Source organism: Bombus affinis, chromosome 6 (genome assembly GCF_024516045.1).
Source record: "Bombus affinis isolate iyBomAffi1 chromosome 6, iyBomAffi1.2, whole genome shotgun sequence".
Lineage (NCBI taxonomy): Eukaryota > Metazoa > Arthropoda > Insecta > Hymenoptera > Apidae > Bombus > Bombus affinis.
Genome location: NC_066349.1, coordinates 3568757 through 3596358, shown reverse-complemented (window position 1 = coordinate 3596358; position 27602 = coordinate 3568757). Strand labels below are relative to the sequence as shown.

Below are 27602 nucleotides of genomic sequence, written 5' to 3'. Positions count from 1 at the left end.
CTAGTTCTTTCTAATAGACAACAGTATAAATAATACTGTTGATAGAATATGTTTCAATATTTACTTATCTTTTAAAGATAAAGAAACAATAATGTTTCTTCTTGCATTTATATATTTTCTATATAATAAAATATGTACATATACATTAGTGATTTTAAATATTTGAAAGAAATGTTATTAATTTTCTTCACATCTGTTTGTCAGAGAAATGTAATTCGTTGATGAATTAATTTACTACTAAAAATTTAAGCTATAATTTCTATGAAAACATAAGTATTGATATGATTTGTTTACAGATTTATAAGGAGTTTGTTTATTGCTATTTTCACTTTAAAATTTCATTGGACTTAAACCGGATATCCGGTGCACGCACTCTACTACGCATTCAGTGTCCGCTTGTGCGATATACGGTCTTTCTGTTTATAGCTCGCTGCATTGCTTGATACTTCTCACAATGAAGGTACGTATCCAATAATAATTTCAAAATCTAACAATTATTACAAACAGTTACTATAAAAATTTATATATTGAAATGCTATAAGCAATTTTAGATATATATAATTTATGAAACATTCGTTTATCTGTATACCTAACCAATGTTAAAATAAGACTTATTTTATTTATCTTCGGCATAAGTAGCATGAAGCAAGTCATATCCAAACGTAGAATACTTAACCCCTTATCCTACAATATCGTGTGAGAGATATGGTACGTCGATCGGGCCAAATATAAATAACACGTGTGAGAGACATGGTAAGTCATTCGGACCAAAAGTAAATAATACGTGTGAGAAACGTGGTACGTTCTTGGGGCTACACGCGACAAATACTTACTAATTTTCTTGGCCGCATTCGGATATGCAAATATGTTTTCTTGAAAAATATTAGAAATTTATTCTCAAAAATGACTTCAAAAAGAATATTAAGCGTTGTTGGGGATATTGTAAATTCAGCTAACATTGCAAAAAGTGATTTGATAGATATTTTAAATAGTGATAGTGACAGTAGTGATATTTCACTTCCTGTACGAAAACGTTGTAAGCGACTGATTATTGAAGATGATACCAACGATGAAGACCACAGTAATCATCAACAATCAGAGCTATGGATTTGGAAAGAAGAAACTAATGATCCAAAAATCTGGAACTATACAGAAATTCCTGGCATAAAAGTGGCAATTTTGAGTCAGTTAGGTGAAAACAAAAAAGAATTAGACTTTTTTAATATAATATTTGATAATATATTTTGGGAAAATATTGTCATGGAGACGAATCGATACGCAAACCAAATAATGAACAATGAAAATAAAAGACTAAAAATAGATAAAACTTGGTTTCCTATAGACTGTGGTGAAATCAAAATATGTTTTGCACTATGTATAATAATGGCTGAAGTTAAAAAACCAACAATTCAAATGAATTGGTCTAAGAAAGCAGTTATAGAAACTCCAATTTTCTGAAAAACAATGCCGTTCAAAAGATTTCTGCAAATAACTAAATGTTTGCATTTTGCAGATAACAATTTGGCTAACAATACAGATAAATTATGTAAAATAAAACCTGTGATAAACTTTTTGAATCAAAGATTTAAAGAAGTATATACAATGCAAGAGAACATTACTATCAATGAATCATTGATGAAATATAAGGGACGCTTATCCTATAAACAATTTAATCCATCAGAAGGGGTAAGATTTGGTATAAAATTTTATAAATTATGTGAGTCAAAATCAGGTTATTGCTATGACCTTAAAATATACACTGGTAGTGATAAAATAAATTCTGGTGACAGTGCATTTGAAGGTGTTGTCAAAGAGCTATCACAGTCAATATTATATAAAGGACATACTTTATATTTAAACAATTGTTCTCCAAAACTGTTTGAAACTTTAATTAACAATAAAACTAATGTTGTTGGAACAGTGCAGTGGAACAGAAATAATATGCCAAAAGATTTTTGTAAAGTAAAATTAAAAAAGGGTGAATATATAATGAGAAGCTGCAATGGAATAATGGCATTAAAACGGAAGGATATACGAGACATTTATATTCTTTCTACAAAACACAAAATAGCAGAAATTACTGAACCAGAAAAAAATTAATTCAATTGTACTTCGAAACCACAATGTATCATTGAGTACAATAAAGGAATGATTGGAATTGACCTGCAAGACCGAATGCTAGCATGCTTCCCTGTGATGAGGAAATGTATGAAAGGATACCGAAAAGTTTTCTTTTACCTCTTTGATATTGCTCTGTTTAACTCGTACATTTTATTCAACAAAATAAATACTCACAAAAAACAGACTTATGCTGAATATAGAATTGAAATAGCCCAATCATTACTAAAAAATGTACCATTACCAGAATATATACGAAAAAGACGATTATCGAATGGAGATTTACCAGAGAGACTGGATGGGAAACATTGGGGTCATTTTCCCAAGCATATAGATCCAACACCATCGAAATCAAAGCCATCAAGAGCTTGTAATGTTTGCACAAAACATAAAAAACGTAGTGAAACAACGTGGGAGTGCAAAAGATGTAAAGTTGCATTACATGTACCAATACGCTTTGAAAGATATCACACGATTGAAGATTATTAAATTTTTGTAAATTTTATCAAGACGTTCATAATTTAAAATATGTTTTTTTAGAAATTGTAATAAAAATGTTATTGATTTATTAGATTTATTATTGACTTCAAGATAATAAATCTTACTTGTTCAATGATCAGTTGGTAGTATTTATTTATCAAACATTCTGCAAAGTAAAATTAATTGTGCCTTACACATGCATTTACAAAAAGACATGAACATTCAGCCAAATCATAAATTGGTTTGACATGTGACTGATCTTGTTGTTTATGGCACAGACTATTGGAACTTAAATCATAAGGCAAAAGGCTAAATTTTCTTCATATAGAGCATTAAGATTTACAATTTTCATTATTATACTATGAAAGTAAGCATAACCTCATTAAAATGTCTTAGACGTTTAACCTATGTTTCACTCTACAAGTATAAACAGCCGACCTTTGTGAATATATTTTATGGCTATTATCAAGCAAAAAATGCTTCATAAGTATAAGTCAATTTAAGCCTTATTACAAGGTGCTGTATCTACTGTTATTTTATAGCATAGTGATAACGAGTTTCTTACTAGTCCCCTTGTATTTTGAATTTTTGTTTTAACTTTTTAATAAAGCTTTATATGGCTATGTATATATAACATTTTTGTTTGATTATGTACATTAAATAAACCGGCTGATAAATCTTTGCATATGCTGTATAATATTTGTGTTTTTTAGTTGAACGTATCGTATCCTGCAACAGGATGTCAAAAACTGTTTGAAATCTCCGATGAACATAAGCTGAGAATTTTTTATGAAAAGCGTATGGGCGCAGAAGTAGAGGCTGATGCTCTCGGTAACGAATGGAAGGGATATGTCGTTCGTATCTCCGGCGGCAATGATAAACAAGGATTTCCTATGAAACAGGGCGTTCTGACTAATGGTAACACAAGCATTTTTTATTCTAATTTCGTTTGATTTTAATTTTTTAAAAATTCCTGTAACTAGGGCGCGTACGTTTATTGCTCTCAAAAGGACATTCATGCTACAGACCTAGACGTGATGGTGAGCGTAAACGTAAATCTGTTCGTGGATGCATTGTCGATTCCAACCTTTCAGTACTCGCTCTCGTCATTGTCAAAAAAGGAGAAAAGGTATTAATTTGACTGTACTTTCTATCTATTATCCATGTTTCAGGGTGTATCTTAGAATTGTCTTATTATCTTATGATACTATCGTAAACATGGAAGATTAACTATCGTGTTTTGATTTGGGAGACTGTGTTATGTAATTTACACTTTTTCTCAGTGTACAAGCGATACACTAAAAGTCAACATATCTGTGGATGTAATGATCAGTGAGTTAAGTTATTAACACGTTCACGCCGGCGCGTATCACCGGTGGCTCGCGCTTGAGTCTCGTATCAGGCAGCGTACACTTGACTCACACTTGAATGTTCTATCAGATGGTGCGTACCATCAAAAATGTAGTTCGTTTAGTAACTAGAAAAAATCGCCATTTGAAATATTTGAAAATTTAAATGGAAATTTGACGTCTATTAAATGAAAAAGAAGTAGGATTTATTTTATTTCATCTCAATATTATAAACATACAAAACAAAAATTCGATAGTAAACACAGCAATTCAATATTATAATTACCTTACCTTAATTGTTTATTTATTTCTATTTGCAATTTTTAAACGCATTTGAAACAAAGTGCTGGTTGGCTCTCACAATGATTGCAGTATATCGTAATTTTTTTATTTTTTTTCATGGCATAATCTCTAATTTTTTTTATATAAGCATTTATAACGTTCCTTACTTCTTTTTCTTGACTTTCTTACAGATCCTTTATGTGAATGGAGAAAATGTGAACATTTTGTGAAGGTATTTGCTTTTCAATAGCCATTTCTGCAATGTGGTGATTATTGGTCAAAGATGAACAATAATTTTTTCTCTAAATTGCAAAATATTAATATCTTTATTAAATTATCTTTGATATATGTACCACGGAATTATGAGGCAAGTCCCTCATATTAATTGTATAATAATTTTTTTGTACCATTTAACGGTTTTCCGTAAATAACTACAGTACGATGTCATTTGATAGGATAAGTCATCACCCCTTTTTGCATCGTTATAAAAAAACATCAGACTTTACTTCATCATTTTTTCCTTGAATAATTGTACACATGTGATTCTTAGAAGTAGTAAACATATAAACTGGTCTTTTGTCAATCCATTTAAAAAATTTAACTCTGCTACGATTTTCAAAACTCACAATGTGGCCCCGTTTTTGTTTTTGTATCGTCTGTGGCGGTAGAAATTTTTTGTTTATTTTTACAGTGCCACAAATAAATGTTTTTTTCTGCCAAAGTTTTTTTCTTCAACCAAGGGCACACTCGTATAACAGCTATCTATAAATTGCATGTGGCCTTCAAATAATAATCCATACGAGTGCTGCCCCACGGCGAGAAATACAAATAGCAGCGCCCACGTGAACGTGTTAAAGAACATTTTTAATGCTAAGAAGCATTTAATGTATAAGTTGATTAAATTCTTACAGGATATCCCGGATTTAACTGACAAAGAAGTCCCACGCCGTTTAGGACCCAAGAGAGCGAGCAAAATTCGCAAACTATTTAACTTATCCAAGGAAGATGATGTCCGTCGATTCGTTGTGAAACGACCAATTCAAAAAGAGGGCAAACCACAGCGGTCGAAAGCCCCTAAAATTCAACGTCTTATTACTCCACTTACACTCCAGGTTTGTACATATATGTATCTATATTTATATTGTTGTTTTGTTTCAGTTAAAATTTTCCAAAAGTATGGAGTTTATAGTAAAATAAAAATATGTTTATATAGAGAAAGAGGCATAGACTGGCTCTAAAGAGGAGGCGTTGCTTGGCTCGCAAGCAACAAGCAGCAGAATATGCGAAGCTGTTAGCACAACGGCAAAAGGAAGCTAAGAATAGACATCAAGAAGAACTAAAGCGAAGACGTAGTGCTTCTATACGAGATTCCAAATCGTGCAGTCAGTCTGCACCCGCCATTCAAAAGTAAAAGACTGCAATGATACCGTCCAATACAATATGAAACTAACAAATTGTATACAAATATGTTGTATATAAACCTATTAAATATTAGTTGTATATAAGCCTAATAAATATTTATATTTTTTTTGTAATATCTTGTCTTTTTGTAATATCACTTACATGTTCCATATTCGTAATGTTCATATATACACTATTATACTCGTCTAAATTTATACAGCATATACGTAAGGTAGAAGCTTATCATTTTAAGCAATTAGTAATTTTTAAAGTTTCTGAAATGATTAAGGTGGAATTATAGAGTTCATCATCAACATCAATGGTTATTTTAATATTATTCTTAATTAGTATTGTAGAGGTGGTATATGTTGTCCGTGATAGTAGTAATTGCCGGCTGTAGATGTCGCTGCTGGGATACTGCTAATTATTCTTCCATTTTGATGCGTGGAAGAAAAATAGGATCACGGGCGCCGGGAATCGAACCCGGGTCCCGAACGTTCGAAACCTAGAGTTAGTTGCTTAGTTAGTGTCGAGTAGCGGTATTTGTTGTCGAGTGCCGCTACAATACCCCCTTACCAGAGATAACATTATAGATCTTAATGTGGTAAAGCGTCAGCCGATTGTTGTCCTATCCTTGCAGATGTTGCGCGATGTCTTCGATATGGTTATGGATACCTCTCGGTACGGTGCAGGGCGTTCCTCTGTACGGTGGGTAGGGTCGTAGGACTCTGTTCCTCTCTTTAGTATGACGGGCTGGTGGTGATGCCCATGAACTTTGCGATGGCTACATCACTCTTGGCTTGGTCATCGTCTCGTATTCTGTCACCTGCTTTGCGCGTCGATCGGAGGTGAGGTGTCCAGGTTTGCTGAAGATGGAAGGGCCGTTCCGTGTTCGTTGTAGCGGTAAGTCCAGCTTGCACAGTCTTAGATTCGCGATGATGGAAGTCTCTCGGTAGTGCTATCACGGTCATACCTCTGTTTCGCTGTCGGTCACGTCGGGGTCACCAGTTTGAGGTGGTATTTGTTGTCCGTGATAGTTGTAGTTGTTGGGCCTCGTCCGGAGTAATTGTCGCTAGGAGCCGTAGATGTCACAGCTGGGGTACTGCTGATTTTTCCTCCGTTATTTGGTGCGTGGAAGAAAAATCGGACTCCGGTCGTCGGGATTCGAACCCCGGTTCCAAACGTTCGTAACCTAAAGCGCTAACCACTGCGCTGCCGTTGTCCGACACTAGTTAGTGTCGAGTGGTGATATTTGGCTTGTCGAGTGCCACCACAATTCTACCTAACATTATAGTCAGCTATAACTCAACGGTACAATTTAAGCTTTAATTTCAAATGAATTTTATAAATCCCAGGATCATGTCGAGCGTCTTGTCCAGCGGGTTATGGAGCGGACAAAAAGCGTCGCGAATGCATTCCATGTCCACCCGGATGTGTTACCTGCTCCATGTCAACCTGCACAAGTTGCGATGAAGGCTGGAGCTTGAACGAAGAAAGCCTCTGCGCTCCTGAACATCGTGATCGTTGTGATACATCGGAATATTACGAAAATGGCCACTGCAAGCAGTGCCATACTTCATGTAAAACTTGCGCTGGACCTGGTGAAGATCATTGTGTCTCCTGTCAAACATCGCTGCTCCTTCAAGGGAAACGCTATGTGTATCAGTGCGACGATGGTTATTATTCAATGGCGCAGCCCTCTAGACCCGTTTGCGTACCTTGCATACCTGCAAAACGTGCGTGTCTCGACTGAACTGCACTGCTTGTCAAGATGGATTGCAGCTCCAGAGTGGAGAGTGCAGGTCCTCTTGTGCTCAGGGGTAAGTTTGTTTTAGAAAAATCAAATATTTTTCCTGTTTTCTTTTACCTTTCGTTTCTGGTATATTCGTTGAGTTTTTATTTTGTTATATATTAGTTTTTGGATAAGGAATTAGCAACTGAGAGATGATCTTCTATCAAACCTAAAACGTTTTTACTAAATTATCATAGAACTTGAAATATTTCAACCCCTTCCTTACAGAGAAATCTAAAATTCTAAAAACTTCTACGATCTTATATAACACGAACGTCGATAAATGCATGAAACGAAAGATCTTGTTTCAACGCAGATATTACAGCGATCGAGGTCAGTGCGCGAAATGCTACCTGTCGTGTAAAACGTGTTCCGGACCCAGAAGAGATCAATGCGTGATCTGCCCTCGTGGTTGGCAACTAGCAGCGGGCGAGTGTCATTCGGAGTGTCCCGAAGGATTCTTCAAATCTAACTTCGGCTGCCAGAAGTGTCACCATTACTGTCGTACTTGCAAAGGTATATAAGAGAAATACCAGCGTGTTTCGGTTTTTTCAAACATGACAAAAAAATTCTCATGAGATATCACGGTTAATTTTGTGTATTAAACAATTGAAATTTATATATGTAAATTTTCATGAAAATTGATAAAAAGCAAAAATTAAGAAAAGTATATCAATTTTTATCGTAATTTTTAAACTGCACTTAAAAGTGAATCTTTTAAGAAGTTTTTATAAGTTAAAAATTGTTAACTGTTATATAAATACTGTATTCTATAGTTGGATATTATCTTTAGCCATTCATTTCTCATTAATTTATGTACTTTACCAATGTACGTGTACTATGTATCATCATAAATCAGTTAAAATGTCTGCATATTTATGAGCAGTAGTATATCTCATATAAGTGTGTCTGTGTGAAAGAAAGATTAACGCGTGAATGCATTACAGGAGAAGGGCCGATGGAATGTACTTCTTACCCACCCCATTCGATGCTAAAGGGTGGCCTCTGCATGGAATGTCTTGGAGCGCAATACTACGATCCCCTGACGCAGTTCTGTAAAAATTGCCTTCCCGATTGTGGAAGATGTACTGGTCCAGGAAAATTTAGTTACACGGCGTGTTCGCCACCATTGCATCTGGATAAGTTGAACAATCAGTGCGTTCCTTGCTGCATGGGTAACGAGAAGGGGGCGCTGGCTGAAGAGTGCTGTCTTTGTGATCCGGAAACTGGTAAGAGAAATTAGTCATTATTGGACTGAGGAATATTAAATAACTTGAGAACATAAATTTTCTAAGGTTTAAATTCATGAATATAATTTCGAAATCAGAAAAAAATTCCATGAATGTACGCACTACAATATTAATAATAGCCTAGTACAATTGTGGTAAGGAATTAGTAAAAAATCAAATTCAATTTTGGATTGTTTTACAGAATTTTATTTCGCTCAATATGGATTTAATCAGCGTTAATCAATGTTTTTCTAAACGTTAATACAGGTGGCTGCAGGAACAGCTCACCAGCTGGTAAAAGAAGAGTGCCAGGAACAGAATTTGCCTCGGCTGACACAGCTATTTCTGAAGTGTATGCAAACTACGAAAGAACGACCGATAAAAACGATTCGGCTTCGCTGGCGATAAGAGCGACTACGACTATAGCTGTCGCCATTTGTCTCATATCTGTTGCTCTGTTCGCTACCATATTCGTCGCTCTTCAGGTATGTACCTGATTTATGTTATGCGAAAGTTCAAATCTATCTCTTTATACGACCAATCTATCTATTATATTATTTTCATTCTTAATTCTTGACCAAATGCCTTTCCATTAAATTGATCCTCTAAACCAATCAATTATGAAAAAGCATCTAAAGTATTAATCATATGCTATTTTATAGTTCTTAAAAATACGTTATAAAAACAGCTCTTGCTGTATTGGAGAACAAACAAAAATCGAAAACAAATTAATATACGATTTCAATCTTACATTTAAAATATTATTATCCGTTTTGCCATCAAAGAACCGAAATTATAAATATGCTCTTCAATTTGTAGGCAGTTCGCTGGTGAGTGCCGAAGCGTGCAGACCTGTGTCCAGTGCCCTGCGAAGTTCACAAAACAGCACGTGACCATCCAGTTGCTGCTGAGTGCCGAAACGTGCAGACGTGTGTCCAGTGCCCTGTGAAGTTCACAAAACTCCACGTGACGCCCATCTGTCGAAAGCGAATCCAACAAACCTAGCTAAGGGTTAACAGCCTCTCGACTAGTTCTTTCATACTGAATTAACTAGCTCGATGATGGCTCTAACATTCCAAACAGGCTCTCCGGAGCTAAATCATAACACCGCCGTTTTTCCTCCCCTGTGGCAAGGGGGCAACACATCTCTCCTGGTAAACGACCATCACTCAAAAAAACGCAAGCTGGAACCAAGCAAGACAAATGTGAATATGAGTCAAGCTAAACCACCAGCCAGCCAGGTGACCACCTTCAATAGATTCTCAATACTGGAGACTACGGAAGACTCCATGAATACAACCGAAACGGTAAATAATCTCCATACCCAAAGAATTCCCCCTCCCCCGCCAATATTCATTGACGACGTAATCGACATACAGTCAATGATAAGGACCATTGAAAAAGATATCAGCAAAGAGGACTACAAGTTAAAAATTAACAACAACCACGTGAAAGTTCTGCCGACCCACCCAGACGCCTATAGAAAGTTAACTAAGTTGCTAAAAACTTTGAACGCAAAATTCCACACATATCAGCTCAAACAAGAAAGACCCTTTCGTGTGGTGCTACGTAATATCCACCACTCAGTCGATCTAGACGAACTAAAGTTCGAAATTCAAACACTTGGCCACGAGGTAACCAACATCAGCAACATTAGACATAGAGTCACAAAAAATCCCCTATCGCCATTCTTCGTAGATTTAAAACAAAAAGCAAATAACAAAGAAATCTACAACGTCAACCGGCTGATGAACTCCATAGTTAAGTTCGAGCCACCTCTTGTAAAGAAAGAAATAGTACAATGTAAAAGGTGCCAAAGGTACGGCCACACGCAGAAATACTGCAATTATAACTTCCGGTGCGTAAAATGTGCAGGTAATCACCCCAATGACCAATGCACTAAATCCCCTGAAACCCCCGCTAAGTGCATCCACTGTCAAGGAGAGCATCCTGCGAACTACAAAGGATGCTCAGCCTATAAAACGCTACATAATATCAAGTATCCAAAACAGAGAACCAAGGAGATTACCATACAGGAACCAAGACCCCAAAAACTCACCACACCATCAGTATCCTATGCGCAGGCAACACAAGGAAACGTAAACAACTCGAAAACCCACAGTGAACACACAAAAAATAGTGCTCCCACCCCACAAAACACAGATAACTTCACCAGACTCGAAAAACTTATCGAGAAGCAATCTGAGCAAATTAACAACTTGCTGTCAATTCTCACACTCTTCATGGACAAATTCATACGCACAGAAGCAAAATAAAACCAATGCGAATAGCTCTGTGGAACGCCAACGGTCTAGCTCAGCACAAATTTGAACTAGAACTATTCTTAAAACAACAGCAAATAGACGTGATGCTCATATCCGAAACCCACTTCACCGACAAAAACTACCTCAAAATACACGGCTACAACTTCTACCACACCCAGCACCCCAGCGGAAAGGCCCACGGCGGCACCGGAATCATAATCAAATCAAACATTAAGCACTACGAACTTCCACCATTCCAGAAAGACTACCTCCAAGCAACAAATGTTGCAATGGAAGACTGTTATGGCACAATCACCACTTCAGCTGTATACTGCCCTCCCAGACACTCCATCGCCAAAGAAGACTTTGACAACTTCCTGGACACCCTGGGCAATAGATTCATAGCTGGAGGAGACTACAACGCCAAACACACCCAATGGGGCAGCAGACTGGTTACAGTAAGAGGCAAAAACTTCCTCAACAGCATAATAACCAACAACCTCAACTACCTTACCACATACGAACCCAAATACTGGCCCACCGACACAAACAAAATACCCGATCTCCTTGATTTCCTCATAACTAAAAATATCTCGTCAAGACACGTCCAAATCAATTCCTCGGCGGATCTCTCCTCTGATCATTCCCCCGTGATAGTAACAGTCAGTTCAACTATCACCGAGAATACACTTAATGGCTCCATTCATAACCAACACACCAACTGGCAGCTCTTTAGAGAAGTCTTTACCCACACAACTTCAGCCTCAACTTCACTAAAAACCAATGAAGAAATCGAAGCAGCCACGGAATACCTAAACACGAGCATAATAAACGCTATTCGCTTCTCCACACCGGCAAAAACGTCCATCAGCAAACACGAATATCCCCAGTATATATTAAAAAAAATAGCAGAAAAACGTAGACTAAGAAGAATATGGCAGACCCATAGAACATCGGAGGACAAACGCAAACTAAACAACGCAACTAGAAAACTATCCAAAACCATAAAAAACTACAATAATGACTGTTTTCACAAATATCTCGCCAGCTTGTCCCCCACAGCCGACTCCAACTACTCACTATGGAAGGCCTCCAAGAAACTCACGCGCCCCCCACAAATAATACCTCCAATCCGCCGCCCGCAAGGTGTATGGGCGCGTAGCCCCATAGAAAAAGCCAACCTATTTGCCAAACACTTGTCTGAAGTATTCAAACCCCATTCCTCCATAGCTGCTGCGGACGTTACCGAATACCTGCACACTCCCTTCCAAATGTCCCCTCCTATTGAACCCTTCACTTCTGCAGAGATCATAGAAGCAATCAGTCGCCTAAACCCCAAGAAAGCAGTAGGTCACGATCTAATAGGAAATAAAGCAATCAAGGAACTTCCCATAAAAGGGATTGCACTCATGGCATCAATCTTTAACGCTATCCTCCGCCTTGAACACTTTCCTAAGGCGTGGAAAATCTCACTGATCACCCTCATCCCTAAACCCGGTAAACCAATATATGAAACCAGCTCCTATCGCCCAATCAGTCTTTTACCTACTCTGTCTAAACTATTCGAGAGGATGCTCACGAATCGTCTCCTTCCACTCCTAGAAGAATTGAAAACACTCCCAGATCACCAATTCGGCTTCCGAAAACAACACTCAACAGTAGAGCAAATCCACCGCATAACCCACATGATCAGCCAAACCCTTGAAAAGAAAAAATACTGCTCAGCGGTATTCCTAGACATCCAACAGGCATTCGACAAAGTATGGCATGAAGGGCTACTATACAAGCTTAAAAAGATCCTACCCCACCCATACTACTCCATCTTAAAATCCTACCTAACCAACAGACAATTCATAGTTAAATGCCTAGGCGCCACTTCCGCAACATTCCCAATAGAATCCGGCATACCACAAGGTAGTGTCCTCGGACCCCTACTATTCTCCATCTACACTGCCAACTTACCCATATCAAACGAGGTAACAATAGCAACATTTGCCGACGACACAGCACTATTAGCTACCCACGCAGACCCGGCAATTGCCTCATCCACTCTCCAGCGAAGTCTCGACTCCATGGAAAAGTGGTTCCAAAAATGGGGTTTTAAAATAAACGAAAAAAAACCCTCCCATGTAACCTTCACGCTCCGAAAACAAACCTGCCCCCAGGTCACCATTAACAACACAATAATCCCAAGCAAGGACTCCGTAAGATACCTGGGCATGACCCTGAACAGGAGGCTAACTTGGAAAAAACATATCTCGGAAAAAACAAAGCAACTAAAGGAAAAACTGAGAAAATTCTATTGGCTCACGGGCCGACGCTCTAAACTAAACATACAGAACAAAATAACCCTCTACAAGGCCGTAATAAAACCTGTCTGGACCTACGGAATCCAACTATGGGGAACAGCAAGTAACTCCAACATTGAAATACTCTAACGCTTCCAATCGAAAACGCTAAGATCCCTATTAAATGCACCCTGGTATGTTACCAACGAAACAATCCACCGTGACCTCAAGATACCTACAGTCAAAGATGAAATACACAAGTCCAGAAGCAGATATAACACAAGAGTCAACAACCACCACAACCCACTAGTCACCCAACTACTGGACACGACGGACCAGATCCGCAGACTAAAAAGAAAATACCCTCAAGATTAAATCCTTAGTTTCTACTAGAACCAACAATATAAAACTACTATAAACCATGTCATTGTATCACGCCAAACTAAGTTACTGAAAATTCTCAACGAGAATTGATTGTAAATATTCTAATAAATAAAAAAAAAACCTCTCACAGTGTGTTCCTACAACTCTCACCGTTCCTATATCTCTCAGAGTTAGATCGTCTCTCACGGTGCCTAGAGTTCCTGCAATCCCTATAACTCTCACCGTTCCTATATCTCTCAGAGTTTCCTACAACTCTCAAAGTGCCTACAAGGCATAGAGTCTCCTACGGCTCTCACAGTATCCAGAAGTCCGACAGCTCCTACAGCTCTCAAGCGCCTAGAGCTCCTATAGCTCTGCTTCTCTCACCTAAGAATAAATCTTCTCTTCGTTACCTGTATCTTAATCAACGGCGTTATTACTTTGTGTGATTGTATAAAGTGTTGGAAATATACATTATTATAACACTGTGACACCCAGTGTTATACAGCAACAACTACCCCGATTATCCTAACCGAAATACGGGGCTCGAACGATTCGAGGTGTCGAATATTCTAATCGTAACGGGAATTTACGACTCCCGTTGACGCGTAATCTAACGATCGCGTCTCCCCGCGATAGATCGAAAATACAACTACGATAAAACGTATAACATTATGTAGCATAACGTTATAAGGTATAACGTTATGTAGTAGAACGTTATAACGTATAACGTCAAATACTATTACGATATAACGCATAACGTAATGTAGTACAACATTATATGGTACAAAGTTATATAGTATTACGACATAACGTATAACGTTGCATAGTATTACGACATAACGTATAACGTTGTATAGTATTATTATATGACGTATAACGTTATACAGTATTAGGATATAACGTATAACGTTATATACTATTACGACATAACGTATAACCTTATGTAGTATACCGTTACAACGTATAACGTTATATAGTATTACGACATAACGTATACCGCTATATACTACTACGATATAACGTATAACGTTATATACTATTACGATATAACGTTATATAATATTACGATATAACGTTTAACGTTATGTAGTGTACCGTTAGAACATATAACGTTATATACTATTACGATATAACGTATAACGTTGTATAGTATTACGATATAACGTATAATGTTATATACTATTATGACATAACGTATAACGTTATATACTATTACGACATAACGTATAACCTTATGTAGTATACCGTTACAACGTATAACGTTATATAGTATTACGACATAACGTATACCGCTATATACTACTACGATATAACGTATAACGTTATATACTATTACGATATAACGTTATATACTATTACGATATAACGTATAACGTTATGTAGTATACCGTTGCAACGTATAACGTTATATAGTATTACGATATAACGTATAACGTTATATACTATTACGATATAACGTTATATAATATTACGATATAACGTTCAACGTTATGTAATATACCGTTAGAACATATAACGTTATATACTATTACGATATAACGTATAACGTTGCATAGTATTACGATATAACGTATAACGTTATATACTATTACGATATAACGTATAACGTTATGTAGTATACCGTTAGAACGTATAACGTTATATACTATTACGACATAACGTCTAACGTTATATACTATTACGATATAACGTAAAACGTTATGTAGTATTACGATATAAAGTATACCGTTATGTATTATACCGCTACAACGTATAACATTATAAAGTATTACGATATAACTTATAACGTTGTATAGTATTTCGATATAACGTATAACGTTATATACTATTACGATATAACGTTATATAATATTACGATATAACGTTTAACGTTATGTAATATACCGTTAGAACATATAACGTTATATACTATTACGATATAACGTATAACGTTGCATAGTATTACGATATAACGTATAACGTTATACACTATTAAGATATAACGTATAACGTTATATAGTATTACGATATAACGTATAACGTTATGTACTATTACGATATAACGTATAACCCTATAATATTACGATATAACGTATAACGTTATATACTATTACGATATAACGTATAACGTTATATACTATTACGATATAACGTATAACGTTATGTAGTATACCGTTACAACGTATAACGCTATATAGTATTACGATATAACGTATAACGCTATATAGTATTACGATATAACATATAACGTTATATAGCATTATGTTATAACGTATAACGTTATATTATATTACGATATAACGTATAACGTCATATTAAATTACGATATAACGTATAACGTTATACACTATTACGATATAACGTATAACGTTATGTACTATTACGATATAACGTATAACCCTATAATATTACGATATAACGTATAACGTTATATACTATTACGATAAAACGTATAACGTTATGTACTATTACGATATAACGTATAACGTTATGTAGTATACCGTTAGAACGTATAACGTTATATACTGCTACGATATAACGTATAACGTTATATAGTATTACGACATAACGTATAACTATATATATTACTGCGATATAACGTATAACGTTATATACTATTACGACATATCGTATAACGTTATATACTATTACGATATAACGTATAACGCTACATTCTATGACGATATAACGTTAAGAGTTATGTAATATTATGATATAACGTATAACGTTATATACTAATACGATATAACGTTATATAGTATTAAGATATAACGGATAAAGCTATATACTATCACGATATAACGTATAAGGTTATATAGCATTATGTTAAAACGTATAACGTTATACACCATTAAGATATAATGTATAACATTATACAGTATTACGATATAACTTATGACGTTGTATAGTATTACGATATAACGTATAACGTTATATACTATTACGATATAACGTATAACGTTATATACTGTTACGATATAACGTATAACGCCATATAGTATTACGATATAAAGCATAACGTTATGTAGTATACCGTTACAACGTATAACGTTATATAGTATTACGATATAACGTATAACGTTGTATTGTATTTCGATATAACGTGCAACGTTATATACTATTACGATATAACGTTTTACGTTGTATAGTATTACGATATAAAGTATAACGTTCTATAGTATAACGATATAACGTATAACGTTCTGTAGTATTACGATATAACGTACAACGTTCTATAGTATTACGATATAACGTATAACGTTGTATAGTATTAGGATATAACGTATAACGTTGTATAGTATTAGGATATAACGTATAACGTTGTATAGTATTACGATATAAAGTATAACGATATGTATGTCGTTAAAACCGTTAGTATATCGTTACAACGTATAACGTTACATAGTATTACGATATAACGTATGACGTTATATAACAATATGATATAACGTATAACGTTATGTAGTATACCGTTACAACGCATAAAGTTATATAGTATTACGATATAACGTTTAACGTTCTATAGTATTACGATATAACGTATAACGTTATGTAGTATATCGCTACAACGTATAACGTTATATAGTATTACGACGTAACGTATAACGTTATGTAGTATACCGCTACAACGTATAATGTTATATAGTAATACGATATAACGTATGACGTTATATAACAATACGATATAACGTATAACGTTATGTAGTATACCGTTGCAACGTATAACGTTATATAGTATTACGATATAACGTTTAGCGTTATATAGTATTACGATATAACGTATAACGTTATATACTATTACGACATAACGTATAACGTTGTATAGTATTACGATATAAAGTATAACGTTATGTAGTATACCGTTACAACGTATAACGTTACATATCTATTACGATGTATCGTATAACGTTATATAGTATTACGATACAACGTATAACGCTGTATAGCATTACGATATAACGTATAACGTTATATACCATTACGATATAACGTTATTATAATATTACGATATAACGTTATATAATATTACTATATAACGTATAACGTTATGTAGTATACCGTTACAACGCATAACGTTATATATTATTACGACATAACGTATAACCCTATACTATTACGATATAACGTATAATGTTATATAGTATTACGATATATCGTATAACGTTATATACTGTTACGACATATCGTATAACGTTGTGTTGCCACGATAGATAAATACATAGTCATCGTCATCGTAACTTCTTCTTCCTTATACATATTTCGATCAAAATTCAAATAAATATTAATGTGTATAACTTGTTATAACATATTGAAGCAACTATACTCACTCAAATATAGTTATCAAAACAGGTTTAATAAGTTCGGCACCTTGCCGAGGTGAAGCACATAAACATATTTCAAACACTGTCATTATCATTACAACTCCTTCCGTGTTCAAATCTCCTAAAAGTGACCTAAGTGTTTCGATTATAATCGCTCCTCTTTGACTTAAAAATTTTTGGGGACTTAATATTACATATGCTTGAACTATATACAAACATAATTTTAAATGTTCAAATGATTTTTCTGAAAAATATAAAGATTATCAAGTTTTCTGCATGTTTATAAGAATCATAGTCAAATAGAATTATTTACTAACCTAATACAGCAGGCAAATTTTTAGCCAGTTCCATTATAGCCAATGTTGGCGCAGCTGCATTTTGCAGTAAAGCTAACCATAATCGCAAGCCATCTTCTAACAAATAAACGTGACAATTTTGATTGACGTCACAACTTAATGCAATAACACCTACTACTAGTGGTTCTATAAGGACGCTTTCAGAACCTAAAGCCTAAAAAATAATTCAAATATTATCTATTATTTAAAATTTTCAATAAAATCATTGAATTATATATTTGATTTATCAATATCAAAATTAATAATTTGATTTATATTAATATAGTTTAATTCATTAAACAATATAAAAAAGATGTACCTTTTCCAGATGTACTAGTGTTGAAATTATAGCACATCTTAGCATATTATGTTCTTCACATTCTTGCCAAAGTGCTGGCAAATATGAACTGAGGGCTCCAACAAGTGGGTTTATTTCACTACCAGCACGTTCAATCATAAATGATAACACGTATAACACATACATCTGAAAATTATTTAAAATATGTTTTTGCGAACTACAACAATATTTTAAAAGTAACATATAACAGTATATACATACATACCTTGGTATCACATTCTTTTACTTCTTTTAGGAGCGAAAATAATAAAGAGAATGCTGGTTCTAAATATGGCGAGAATTCTTCCGGATTAAATTGAAAATCATCTATCGCAAGTTTTAAAGCATCGCTTGCTGCTAAGCGAACACCCAGATCTTCTTCAGGACTCAAAACTTCAACCATAAGTTTGTATAATTCTGGTCTTAACTCTGTACTTAACTTAACAGCTGCAATTTTATTACAATACAAGATTATTACATAATAAATCCTACTTGTTTAAAAAGCTGCACTTTACTTACTTGTCCAGCGCCCAATAAGCCAACATACTCGTCTTCTAATAATCCTATAATTGTTACTTCGAATTTTCAACTCTTCTTTTAAGGTAGTTGAAAACCATTGATCAAAATTTACCTAGTAAATAGAAGCGTGATAAACTGGATGACTGACTATTTACACTGATTTTTTTGTGATATTTTGTTCTTACCTTATCGTATAAATCAAATGCAGCCAAACCAACTGCATTATATACTGCATCTTTTACTAGAATAGCATGCAAATTATTCGGGTCAACTGGTTGATGATGTCTTTGCATTAATTCAACTAAAACTGGTACAAGAACTTCTCCAAAATGATGGAAAATTACTACAAACAGACACTCCGTACAAGGCTAAAGAAAATAAAATATTAATTATAAAGTAAATAAAAATGTATAATTTTACAATTATAATTCATTTATAAATATTTGTAAATAGTTGGCTATAAAATATTTACCCTTAAGCTATATTTCCATGATTCACCGCCATCATCGACAACTGAAAACAGTATAAATAAAAAATATAAAACATTGTACATACATATATATATATATATATATATATATGTACGTATAATGTTTATATATATATATACAAATATTTACCAAAACTTTCTGGATCTGTATCCCATAATTCCAATTCAGCAGGTGTTAAAAGAAAATAATGTGTTACCAGCCTTGAACAAATTTCTGCTAATGTTTCAAGTGTAAAAAATTCTTGTCTCAATTGATTTGCTCTCAACGTTAAAGGATTTTTCGTATCTGTATTAACAAATTTTCAAGCTTAATAAATCACACCCATAAATTTACAAAATACCATTATCCATCATATATACCTTTGAGAACTTTAGCTGGTTTATAGTATGTAGATAATAAAATGCCTTTCATTAAATTTAAACACTGTATAACAAATCTTTCAAAAGCTATGGCTTGACCAGCTTCAGTGAAACAATAAAAAACAGAAAATTCTAATGATGTTGGTATTAGTTCTACATAGCAAAATGGATGCATTTCTAATACTCCTATTAATACTTTAGTTAAATGAATTATAAATTTATCGCATACTTCCATCTGTATACCTCTTCAAATTAATGTCTTTCCTAGAATTATATAAAAATCATTATTAAGAGAGACAAATATATAACTGATATTATGGGTAGTATCAGAGGAGAAATATACTAACGACATTCAAGACAAGTTCTTGCACGTTCAAAGACAATTTCTAAGAATGACATAGCATCATGGGATTCTGAAGGCTTATTAAACCCATTTACAATAAGTGTTCTAAGAATTCTCAATAGAAGTAACGCTTTTTCCAAAGCTTCCTGTATCTGATTTGTGTCTGCTCCATTTGATGCCATTATAAGAAAAGATTCTGTGTAAGTATTCCACACATTCAGAATAAAACTGAACACACTACTGGTTAATTCTTGGAAGAGTCGTCTGTCAGGAACTAAACGTTTAGAGGCTAAACACTTAACAACATGATGTAATATTAACAGTGCCCGATGCTGGGCCAAAGGATTTTGTCCTCTTATAACATCCAATAAGGTTGGAATTAATGAGCGCCATTCTCTAGGCCAATCATATCTGCACAACATTATTTCGTTTAACTTATTTTATGAATCAGAGAGAAAAATAAACACAAATTATTTAATCAATATCAATTACCTTGCAATTTTAGCAATGAGAGCTGCCAATTGGATAGCTAACTGATTTACAGGTTCTTCAAAGTTTACTATTAAACGTTGTCTAAGAAATTCCTTTTCGTCATCTGCAATTCCACTGTAGTAATAATGCATGTTATTTAATTATTAATTTACATTAAGATGTTAATACTATTAGCCAAATTTGATTGCGTTAAAGAATACTTACTTTGGAGCATTCTTTCTCCAATATTTATCAACACCATTTTTGAAACATAAAATAGCCATCCATCTAATATTGATACTCAAGGAATGATTAGAAAACACATTCTGAAATAATTATTAATATTTTACTCTCAATATAATAATTAGACTTTCGTTAGTAATGAAAATAAATAACCTAAAATAATCTTACATACATAAGCAAATAGTATATGCTTATATATGCTAGTTAAAATAAAAATGATCAGGAATAAATTTTTGCCTCCTTACAATCTAATCAAATTTATTTTACATTTATTCATGCAACTTACATATAACGCAGTGTAGAATCCCCTTTCAGTTTCCCATTGTTTTAGAGTTTGTTCAGCTGGTTTCAAAATAGTGGGATCCTGACTACCCGCTTGTTGAAGGACTTCTATCACTGCGACATCCATCTTCCTACAAAAAATTAATATATTCAATGTTTTACATTAAATTCAAATAGCTCATTGTTATTTGTTTTCCTCTGAAAAGATCGACTAAACTTAACTTTTTTCGGAAATATCTATGTATTAAATCAATACATGACGAAAATCATCAAAGACACTCTACATCAAAATGTCACACACGCCCGCAAGTCGGCATTTCAGAACGCTGCCCCCCTCCTGCTTTCGTCTCTTTCTACAAAATGACAGTTATTGTTATAGTGTAAACCACCTTATTACTCGTAAAACGCGATTCTTGTCTAGATTTATTTATCCATTATTCATATATCGTATAAGGTATGATCAACCTATTATGATAATGTTATTTACTCATGTATTTAAGCAAAAATTCTAATATTTCCAAAGAGCTATCCCAGAACTAAAAACTAGTTCTTTCTAATAGACAACAGTATAAATAATACTGTTGATAGAATATGTTTCAATATTTACTTATCTTTTAAAGATAAAGAAACAATAATGTTTCTTCTTGCATTTATATATTTTCTATATAATAAAATATGTACATATACATTAGTGATTTTAAATATTTGAAAGAAATGTTATTAATTTTCTTCACATCTGTTTGTCAGAGAAATGTAATTCGTTGATGAATTAATTTACTACTAAAAATTTAAGCTATAATTTCTATGAAAACATAAGTATTGATATGATTTGTTTACAGATTTATAAGGAGTTTGTTTATTGCTATTTTCACTTTAAAATTTCATTGGACTTAAACCGGATATCCGGTGCACGCACTCTACTACGCATTCAGTGTCCGCTTGTGCGATATACGGTCTTTCTGTTTATAGCTCGCTGCATTGCTTGATACTTCTCACAATGAAGGTACGTATCCAATAATAATTTCAAAATCTAACAATTATTACAAACAGTTACTATAAAAATTTATATATTGAAATGCTATAAGCAATTTTAGATATATATAATTTATGAAACATTCGTTTATCTGTATACCTAACCAATGTTAAAATAAGACTTATTTTATTTATCTTCGGCATAAGTAGCATGAAGCAAGTCATATCCAAACGTAGAATACTTAACCCCTTATCCTACAATATCGTGTGAGAGATATGGTACGTCGATCGGGCCAAATATAAATAACACGTGTGAGAGACATGGTAAGTCATTCGGACCAAAAGTAAATAATACGTGTGAGAAACGTGGTACGTTCTTGGGGCTACACGCGACAAATACTTACTAATTTTCTTGGCCGCATTCGGATATGCAAATATGTTTTCTTGAAAAATATTAGAAATTTATTCTCAAAAATGACTTCAAAAAGAATATTAAGCGTTGTTGGGGATATTGTAAATTCAGCTAACATTGCAAAAAGTGATTTGATAGATATTTTAAATAGTGATAGTGACAGTAGTGATATTTCACTTCCTGTACGAAAACGTTGTAAGCGACTGATTATTGAAGATGATACCAACGATGAAGACCACAGTAATCATCAACAATCAGAGCTATGGATTTGGAAAGAAGAAACTAATGATCCAAAAATCTGGAACTATACAGAAATTCCTGGCATAAAAGTGGCAATTTTGAGTCAGTTAGGTGAAAACAAAAAAGAATTAGACTTTTTTAATATAATATTTGATAATATATTTTGGGAAAATATTGTCATGGAGACGAATCGATACGCAAACCAAATAATGAACAATGAAAATAAAAGACTAAAAATAGATAAAACTTGGTTTCCTATAGACTGTGGTGAAATCAAAATATGTTTTGCACTATGTATAATAATGGCTGAAGTTAAAAAACCAACAATTCAAATGAATTGGTCTAAGAAAGCAGTTATAGAAACTCCAATTTTCTGAAAAACAATGCCGTTCAAAAGATTTCTGCAAATAACTAAATGTTTGCATTTTGCAGATAACAATTTGGCTAACAATACAGATAAATTATGTAAAATAAAACCTGTGATAAACTTTTTGAATCAAAGATTTAAAGAAGTATATACAATGCAAGAGAACATTACTATCAATGAATCATTGATGAAATATAAGGGACGCTTATCCTATAAACAATTTAATCCATCAGAAGGGGTAAGATTTGGTATAAAATTTTATAAATTATGTGAGTCAAAATCAGGTTATTGCTATGACCTTAAAATATACACTGGTAGTGATAAAATAAATTCTGGTGACAGTGCATTTGAAGGTGTTGTCAAAGAGCTATCACAGTCAATATTATATAAAGGACATACTTTATATTTAAACAATTGTTCTCCAAAACTGTTTGAAACTTTAATTAACAATAAAACTAATGTTGTTGGAACAGTGCACTGGAACAGAAATAATATGCCAAAAGATTTTTGTAAAGTAAAATTAAAAAAGGGTGAATATATAATGAGAAGCTGCAATGGAATAATGGCATTAAAACGGAAGGATATACGAGACATTTATATTCTTTCTACAAAACACAAAATAGCAGAAATTACTGAACCAGAAAAAAATTAATTCAATTGTACTTCGAAACCACAATGTATCATTGAGTACAATAAAGGAATGATTGGAATTGACCTGCAAGACCGAATGCTAGCATGCTTCCCTGTGATGAGGAAATGTATGAAAGGATACCGAAAAGTTTTCTTTTACCTCTTTGATATTGCTCTGTTTAACTCGTACATTTTATTCAACAAAATAAATACTCACAAAAAACAGACTTATGCTGAATATAGAATTGAAATAGCCCAATCATTACTAAAAAATGTACCATTACCAGAATATATACGAAAAGGACGATTATCGAATGGAGATTTACCAGAGAGACTGGATGGGAAACATTGGGGTCATTTTCCCAAGCATATAGATCCAACACCATCGAAATCAAAGCCATCAAGAGCTTGTAATGTTTGCACAAAACATAAAAAACGTAGTGAAACAACGTGGGAGTGCAAAAGATGTAAAGTTGCATTACATGTACCAATACGCTTTGAAAGATATCACACGATTGAAGATTATTAAATTTTTGTAAATTTTATCAAGACGTTCATAATTTAAAATATGTTTTTTTAGAAATTGTAATAAAAATGTTATTGATTTATTAGATTTATTATTGACTTCAAGATAATAAATCTTACTTGTTCAATGATCAGTTGGTAGTATTTATTTATCAAACATTCTGCAAAGTAAAATTAATTGTGCCTTACACATGCATTTACAAAAAGACATGAACATTCAGCCAAATCATAAATTGGTTTGACATGTGACTGATCTTGTTGTTTATGGCACAGACTATTGGAACTTAAATCATAAGGCAAGAGGCTAAATTTTCTTCATATAGAGCATTAAGATTTACAATTTTCATTGTTATACTATGAAAGTAAGCATAACCTCATTAAAATGTCTTAGACGTTTAACCTATGTTTCACTCTACAAGTATAAACAGCCGACCTTTGTGAATATATTTTATGGCTATTATCAAGCAAAAAATGCTTCATAAGTATAAGTCAATTTAAGCCTTATTACAAGGTGCTGTATCTACTGTTATTTTATAGCATAGTGATAACGAGTTTCTTACTAGTCCCCTTGTATTTTGAATTTTTGTTTTAACTTTTTAATAAAGCTTTATATGGCTATGTATATATAACATTTTTGTTTGATTATGTACATTAAATAAACCGGCTGATAAATCTTTGCATATGCTGTATAATATTTGTGTTTTTTAGTTGAACGTATCGTATCCTGCAACAGGATGTCAAAAACTGTTTGAAATCTCCGATGAACATAAGCTGAGAATTTTTTATGAAAAGCGTATGGGCGCAGAAGTAGAGGCTGATGCTCTCGGTAACGAATGGAAGGGATATGTCGTTCGTATCTCCGGCGGCAATGATAAACAAGGATTTCCTATGAAACAGGGCGTTCTGACTAATGGTAACACAAGCATTTTTTATTCTAATTTCGTTTGATTTTAATTTTTTAAAAATTCCTGTAACTAGGGCGCGTACGTTTATTGCTCTCAAAAGGACATTCATGCTACAGACCTAGACGTGATGGTGAGCGTAAACGTAAATCTGTTCGTGGATGCATTGTCGATTCCAACCTTTCAGTACTCGCTCTCGTCATTGTCAAAAAAGGAGAAAAGGTATTAATTTGACTGTACTTTCTATCTATTATCCATGTTTCAGGGTGTATCTTAGAATTGTCTTATTATCTTATGATACTATCGTAAACATGGAAGATTAACTATCGTGTTTTGATTTGGGAGACTGTGTTATGTAATTTACACTTTTTCTCAGTGTACAAGCGATACACTAAAAGTCAACATATCTGTGGATGTAATGATCAGTGAGTTAAGTTATTAACACGTTCACGCCGGCGCGTATCACTGGTGGCTCGCGCTTGAGTCTCGTATCAGGCAGCGTACACTTGACTCACACTTGAATGTTCTATCAGATGGTGCGTACCATCAAAAATGTAGTTCGTTTAGTAACTAGAAAAAATCGCCATTTGAAATATTTGAAAATTTAAATGGAAATTTGACGTCTATTAAATGAAAAAGAAGTAGGATTTATTTTATTTCATCTCAATATTATAAACATACAAAACAAAAATTCGATAGTAAACACAGCAATTCAATATTATAATTACCTTACCTTAATTGTTTATTTATTTCTATTTGCAATTTTTAAACGCATTTGAAACAAAGTGCTGGTTGGCTCTCACAATGATTGCAGTATATCGTAATTTTTTTATTTTTTTTCATGGCATAATCTCTAATTTTTTTTATATAAGCATTTATAACGTTCCTTACTTCTTTTTCTTGACTTTCTTACAGATCCTTTATGTGAATGGAGAAAATGTGAACATTTTGTGAAGGTATTTGCTTTTCAATAGCCATTTCTGCAATGTGGTGATTATTGGTCAAAGATGAACAATAATTTTTTCTCTAAATTGCAAAATATTAATATCTTTATTAAATTATCTTTGATATATGTACCACGGAATTATGAGGCAAGTCCCTCATATTAATTGTATAATAATTTTTTTGTACCATTTAACGGTTTTCCGTAAATAACTACAGTACGATGTCATTTGATAGGATAAGTCATCACCCCTTTTTGCATCGTTATAAAAAAACATCAGACTTTACTTCATCATTTTTTCCTTGAATAATTGTACACATGTGATTCTTAGAAGTAGTAAACATATAAACTGGTCTTTTGTCAATCCATTTAAAAAATTTAACTCTGCTACGATTTTCAAAACTCACAATGTGGCCCCGTTTTTGTTTTTGTATCGTCTGTGGCGGTAGAAATTTTTTGTTTATTTTTACAGTGCCACAAATAAATGTTTTTTTCTGCCAAAGTTTTTTTCTTCAACCAAGGGCACACTCGTATAACAGCTATCTATAAATTGCATGTGGCCTTCAAATAATAATCCATACGAGTGCTGCCCCACGGCGAGAAATACAAATAGCAGCGCCCACGTGAACGTGTTAAAGAACATTTTTAATGCTAAGAAGCATTTAATGTATAAGTTGATTAAATTCTTACAGGATATCCCGGATTTAACTGACAAAGAAGTCCCACGCCGTTTAGGACCCAAGAGAGCGAGCAAAATTCGCAAACTATTTAACTTATCCAAGGAAGATGATGTCCGTCGATTCGTTGTGAAACGACCAATTCAAAAAGAGGGCAAACCACAGCGGTCGAAAGCCCCTAAAATTCAACGTCTTATTACTCCACTTACACTCCAGGTTTGTACATATATGTATCTATATTTATATTGTTGTTTTGTTTCAGTTAAAATTTTCCAAAAGTATGGAGTTTATAGTAAAATAAAAATATGTTTATATAGAGAAAGAGGCATAGACTGGCTCTAAAGAGGAGGCGTTGCTTGGCTCGCAAGCAACAAGCAGCAGAATATGCGAAGCTGTTAGCACAACGGCAAAAGGAAGCTAAGAATAGACATCAAGAAGAACTAAAGCGAAGACGTAGTGCTTCTATACGAGATTCCAAATCGTGCAGTCAGTCTGCACCCGCCATTCAAAAGTAAAAGACTGCAATGATACCGTCCAATACAATATGAAACTAACAAATTCTATACAAATATGTTGTATATAAACCTATTAAATATTAGTTGTATATAAGCCTAATAAATATTTATATTTTTTTTGTAATATCTTGTCTTTTTGTAATATCACTTACATGTTCCATATTCGTAA

General features: G+C 33.7%; 4 protein-coding genes, 1 long non-coding RNA gene and 1 pseudogene across 7 annotated transcripts in view; 3 read left to right on the top strand and 3 right to left on the bottom strand.

Moving 5' to 3' along the window:
* LOC126917971 (furin-like protease 2) overlaps nt 1–9159 on the top strand; it is a 66504-nt gene extending 57345 nt beyond the window's left edge. For both annotated transcript variants that reach the window (XM_050725469.1, XM_050725470.1), the window contains exons 2-4: nt 7739–7938; nt 8370–8651; nt 8919–9159. In XM_050725469.1, coding sequence (XP_050581426.1) covers nt 8381–8651; nt 8919–9148 — 501 coding nt within the window. In that variant the 5' untranslated portion in view covers nt 7739–7938; nt 8370–8380 and the 3' untranslated portion in view covers nt 9149–9159. The remainder of the gene's footprint in view (nt 1–7738; nt 7939–8369; nt 8652–8918) is intronic.
* Nucleotides 1–19200, bottom strand: part of LOC126917975 (uncharacterized) — an 88790-nt pseudogene extending 69590 nt beyond the window's left edge.
* LOC126917965 (40S ribosomal protein S6-like) lies at nt 335–27557 on the top strand. 2 transcript variants are annotated; one of them, XM_050725461.1, is made up of 5 exons: nt 335–460; nt 25105–25309; nt 25375–25520; nt 26934–27134; nt 27236–27557. In XM_050725461.1, the coding sequence occupies exons 1-5, from the start codon at nt 455–457 to the stop codon at nt 27431–27433; spliced, it is 756 nt and encodes a 251-aa protein (XP_050581418.1). In that variant the 5' UTR covers nt 335–454; the 3' UTR covers nt 27434–27557. The 2 variants fall into 2 exon arrangements, with proteins under 2 accessions (XP_050581418.1, XP_050581417.1); XM_050725460.1 differs by lacking the exon at nt 335–460 and adding an exon at nt 22104–22253.
* Nucleotides 642–5764, top strand: LOC126917969 (40S ribosomal protein S6-like). Its single transcript, XM_050725466.1, has 5 exons — nt 642–753; nt 3312–3516; nt 3582–3727; nt 5141–5341; nt 5443–5764. Exons 1-5 carry the CDS (start codon nt 751–753, stop codon nt 5638–5640), a joined length of 753 nt encoding a protein of 250 aa, XP_050581423.1. The 5' UTR covers nt 642–750; the 3' UTR covers nt 5641–5764.
* On the bottom strand, nt 5941–6567 carry LOC126917978 (uncharacterized). Its single transcript, XR_007711154.1, has 2 exons — nt 6207–6567; nt 5941–6135 (listed from the first exon to the last, which is right to left on the bottom strand). It is a non-coding gene; the product is annotated as an uncharacterized LOC126917978 (long non-coding RNA).
* LOC126917964 (importin-11-like) lies at nt 20144–21603 on the bottom strand. The gene is made up of 6 exons (XM_050725459.1): nt 21473–21603; nt 21255–21381; nt 20951–21051; nt 20747–20860; nt 20259–20665; nt 20144–20175 (listed from the first exon to the last, which is right to left on the bottom strand). The coding sequence occupies exons 2-6, from the start codon at nt 21375–21377 to the stop codon at nt 20159–20161; spliced, it is 762 nt and encodes a 253-aa protein (XP_050581416.1). The 5' UTR covers nt 21378–21381; nt 21473–21603; the 3' UTR covers nt 20144–20158.
* Nucleotides 27558–27602: the final 45 nt, after the last annotated feature.